This window comes from Adiantum capillus-veneris, chromosome 28 (assembly GCF_014529385.1).
Source record: "Adiantum capillus-veneris isolate H3 chromosome 28, ASM1452938v2, whole genome shotgun sequence".
NCBI lineage: Eukaryota > Viridiplantae > Streptophyta > Polypodiopsida > Polypodiales > Pteridaceae > Adiantum > Adiantum capillus-veneris.
This window is the reverse complement of record NC_140958.1, coordinates 105,888,576-105,893,313: the sequence shown is the minus strand read 5'-3', so window position 1 is coordinate 105,893,313 and position 4,738 is coordinate 105,888,576. Positions and strand designations below refer to the sequence as shown.

General features: G+C 43.6%; 1 protein-coding gene across 1 annotated transcript; it reads right to left on the bottom strand.

Annotated features, from left to right (window-relative positions):
* Window positions 1-1,135: 1,135 nt before the first annotated feature.
* On the bottom strand, window positions 1,136-4,446 carry LOC147421025 (uncharacterized). Its single transcript, XM_086504649.1, has one exon. It carries the CDS (start codon window positions 4,397-4,399, stop codon window positions 3,734-3,736), a length of 666 nt encoding a protein of 221 aa, XP_086360775.1. The 5' UTR covers window positions 4,400-4,446; the 3' UTR covers window positions 1,136-3,733.
* Window positions 4,447-4,738: the final 292 nt, after the last annotated feature.

Here is a 4,738-nt window from a genome sequence, read left to right as displayed (position 1 = left end):
TTTGGTGACTAACTCTGCATTTCTATGCCCCTCTCAAATTAGCCGACTTAGCCTCTAGAGGAGGTCAATAAAGCTTTCTTTCTTCCTCGATTGATACAGTCTGATCTCCTCGATATACATACAGAAAAGACTCCATGCCTCTGGAATCCTGACAAGAGAAGAGCTGGTATAGCTCATGCCAAAGCCAGGCTTAGACAAACTTCACATAGGCCTTCCAAAAAGGAGGGCCATCTAAATGGGAAGACCCTCTATACAAAAAAAGTAGAGCACTCCCATAGGCCAATCTCTAGCAAGCTGGTGGGTGGGCAAAATTTTTAAATTCAAGTTAAGGACAAAAAGTAAACTTGTAATGTAAGTGCTCGAAATATAAAACATCTGCTCTCAAAGACTGCATGAAACTCGTGGACAGAAGAAGTTACATGTCAAAAGTCTCACAGAAAGCACCCTGTGACCATGAAAACAGGATCCGCATCTGCCCTCTTAAGAGTCATACGAGAACATGAAGACTGCAAAAGCCAACAAACTGCAACCCAAGTGAGTGATGAATCCATAAACAAGCGCAGCACAAGTCATGAGGATGCAGATTGCAGGTCAGACCAAGAATGCCTCTGGACAAACCCATTATAGTAGTGCAGACAGGTCGGATAATGACCGCCCTGTCTCAACCAAGTGCCCACCAGCCACATGACATAGAAGATGCAAGACATAGAACATATCGATTGCCCAGATTCCCAAACACGTGACGAAAACTGGTAAAAGACAAGTGTGAAAGAATCAAATGCATGACCAAGATTGTGATCAAGAAGCGTGGGAGTCATGTGTGGGGCTGAGACCACAAATGTCCGACGGGCTCAAGAGCCAACAGACTGCCAGCAGAGCAGAACACGGCAGCCAACCGGAGCCAAATGCTCAAACATGGAAACCAGAGGATCATAAGTATCCAACAAAGGCCATAACCACTCTCCCAAGGTCCCATGAGAGCATACCACATCAGAAGGTGCCACAAAGAAACGTGAGCTAGGGGCATAACAGATCCACTTCTTACCTTATGATCTCAAACCGCGAACGCGAGTCCACGCCATAAGATCCAAGGAAGAACTGAAGTCAAAAATCAATCTGCAGTAAACAGTAGAAACCATGCAACCAAAATTAGACCAGCTGACATTGCAAGCGCTAAACAACTCTGTCAATATGAGCTCGAGAGTCATCATCCTCCCACAAGGGGTTGGTACAGAACGCTACTCCTTCAGTTGCAGAGGATACTTTTGCCGTAGGTTTGGATCATTCTATTCTGGATTCAGAGGGGAGACAGCTTGGAATGAGGCAAGGCTTGGTGGGACTCCTCTGTACTTATTGTTAGATTTTCTGCTTGCAGATGTTTAGATGTGGACTTCCTTGCTTGATATTGCCCATGGAGTCAGGTTGTGCATCTTAGGGATTGATTCTGCGATTCCAGCTATGTCGTCAGATTTTGCCTCGTTGCCAACTTGCCATGATAATGATGCTTTGAGCCCGGCTGTAGGCTGATGGGGACATTTTGTTGAGGCTGGATGGCCTGTTATGGCCTGATTTGGTCATCTGAAAAGATGACGGTAGGAGGGCTGCCAGACCATTGAGGCAAGCTATCAGTCGGAACAGAAGGAAAAAAGCCTTCCAGGGCTGAAAATACTGAGGATTATGAGCTGTATTTTGGCATATCCAGACTTTACATGCTTAGACCTCTCTATGAACAAGGCAGAATAGCTGTATGCCACGCGATACAAGCTGTAGTATCACAGGAGCCATCTAAACCACTCTAAAGACGATTACTACCAAATGCCGCAACTGACACAAAATCCCTAAAAGCAACATCCAGCAGGAAGGTATGAACCATGGAGTGGCTAACACTTGATTGATCACAAGAGCTCTCTGAGCCAGAGATAAATGAGAAGCTGACCACTGGCACAATTTCACTCAAAAAGTTTTTAGAACAGGAGCAAGCTGTTAAGCAGGGCATAAATCAATACCAACCTGAAAGCCCAGGTGAAGACACACTTCCTCGGGCAATCACCAACAAAAACTAGCTAAGACACCCCAAGAGCACTGCTCCTCACCACCACCAACCAGGATTCTAAAAGACTTATCCTGGATGATGCAAGCATCACTGACTTAACAAACCTGGCTAAAGCTCATGCTCATAAAGCGCATCAAGCAGCTCAACCAAAAATAAACCATAAAGCGACGTATCATCTGCACACTCCACATCCAAAAGGTGAGAAGGAAGACCAACTGGTAGCCCAAAGCCACAAATGGAAGGGATGCAGACTAGGCCTCTGAGAAAAAAACAACGCGTATAGTGCCAAAGAGAATCCCTGCCAGACAGATGTACTTGGTGTAAACACTCAGCAACACCACCAATAGAAAAAACCCTGGATAAAGCTGCAACCCCCGTAATACAGCAATTAGGAAAGCAAAGATAGCACATAGTACCCTCTAAAAGATCCCTATCTATTCTGTGAAATGCCTTCTCAGAATCAAGGAGGAGGACAGCCAAAGGCTGCTAGGATTGGTTAGCCCTGTCCAGGCACAGGATAAAAAGTGAGAATATTATCCAAAATGCAATAGACCGCCTTGGTGATGCAATTTTCCTGAAAGGCATAATAAAGGTACTACTAATTGCATCCTCGAAAAACTTTATGATCCACCAAAAACTGCTTCCTTTTCTGTACCTGGTAGATGGATAGAGGAATACCAAGTGCATATAACCTTGCAACAGCATCGAATTTTGTTACACAAAGAAGTTCGAAAAAGTCATCATTTCCTAATCTCACTTTCAGAGCTTCCTGCCCATTGATCGCCATTTTAGTACATCTATTTTAGCACTCACTAGTTCTCCTAATAGACTCTTCTCATACTTGTGAAAGCCTCCTCCCTATTAAGGGTTTCCTTTACTTTCACTGGCATTCAGAATTGAAAAGAAAGAGAATCTTTCTACTTTAGCATATCAGAATCTGCTACACTCCCTGTCAGAGTAGGTGCTATCATAATAGTTTATGTTTATGGCGTACTCTGAACAGCAGTAAAGGCCTTCTGTATTAATTGTAAAGCAAATAGCACCAAATAATGCATCCAGACTAATGGATGTACATACTTCTGCTCATCTGTTTCCCTTACATCAGAACATACTCTGTTCATCACAATTGACAGATTTCATGTACTCAAAAGACATGTATATCAATCTCTTCCTCCCAATATCATCTTGGACTATGGCGTACTCCGAACAGCAGTAAAGCCTTCTTGTGATAATTATAAAGCAAAAGCCACCAAATAATGCATCCACAATAATGGATGTATATACTTCTGCTCATCTGTTTCCCTTACATCAGAACATGCTCTGTTCATCACAATGGACAAATTTCATGTACTCAAAGAATCTCTTCTTTCCAACATCATCTACGACTGAGAATTCAGCATCCACAACCTTTGGCAAGAACACCACATGTTTGTGTCAAGTAGGGAGTGTCCGTAATCAAAGTAAAAAAGGATAAACGCATTGTTTTCAACTAGAGATACTGATATCAAAGGGAACTGCAACAAAAGAAGCAGAGCTGTTCATTCCCGTGGCAGCAAGACGTTATGTAGCAGGTATCTACATGTAAAATCTGTACATTTGGATAACATGCACAAACAAATGGCCACTGTAACTGATGAATACATCAAGTTGTAAGAGTGTGCTTTCCTGTTAGTAGATGCTTCAAAAATCATCATCCATTTGAAAGACTGGCTCTTGTGGGGCGTCAGGAACACCAAGTCGACAGCCGCGTAGTATGGCTAAGACTTCGCCTTTGCTGCCATTGCCACTGAGAGTGTTGGGGGAAGGAGGATGATTTTTACAGAAATCCAATATGGCACCACAGATAGCTTGCCGAAGTTCATCTGCATGCTGCTTCTTCAGATTTTCCAGGGCCTGAATTCTCTCCTCACACAAAGACTCTAGGCCTGAAAGGCCAAAGAACACAGCTTCTTCTTGAACAGCACGCAGAGAGGCCACATCTTCGAGCCAAATGGTGCCATTCCGAAGGTAATTGAGCACATGATCAAATCTGTGTGCATCCCTGTCAATCCAGAGAATTTGATCTTCATCATTGCCGGTTCTGTCACCTTCTTCAAGTGCATCTGGATCTTCAACGTCTCTATTTGTGTGAAGATCTGTGTCTTCTTCGTGAAGATGCCTAAGCACCCATGCTGCAAGCATGGAATCTGAGTCCACGCAAAGAGTTTGCTTGGAGGTCTGCAGAAGTCTTCCCCCTATGCAAAGAACGATCCGGTCGCGTGGCCGCTTCTCTCTTGATTTCTGCTTCATTCTAGGTTTCTGCTTGAAACTCTCTGCGTGGCTATGGCGGGGTGTGCCTTCCATCATCGGCAAAAGCGCTTCCGGCAGATGGCCGCACTGAAAGGTAACGACGACGGACAGTTCAGCTTTTATTAATTGCCACGTGGGATTTCGCCACGCATACACGCTTTTTGCCAAATCAGATCTAGAATTGGTTTCAATGATAGGAACGCTTGGATTCAATATAAGTGCTCTCTGTTACTTGCTTCTATCCTTGTATGGATGTATGTATACATATATACATCTATATGTACATACACACACACACACACACACACACACACACACACATATATATATATATATGCTTGAAACGAAGATTTGTCACATAGGACTTGAAACATCATGATATGTTCCAATTTTGGC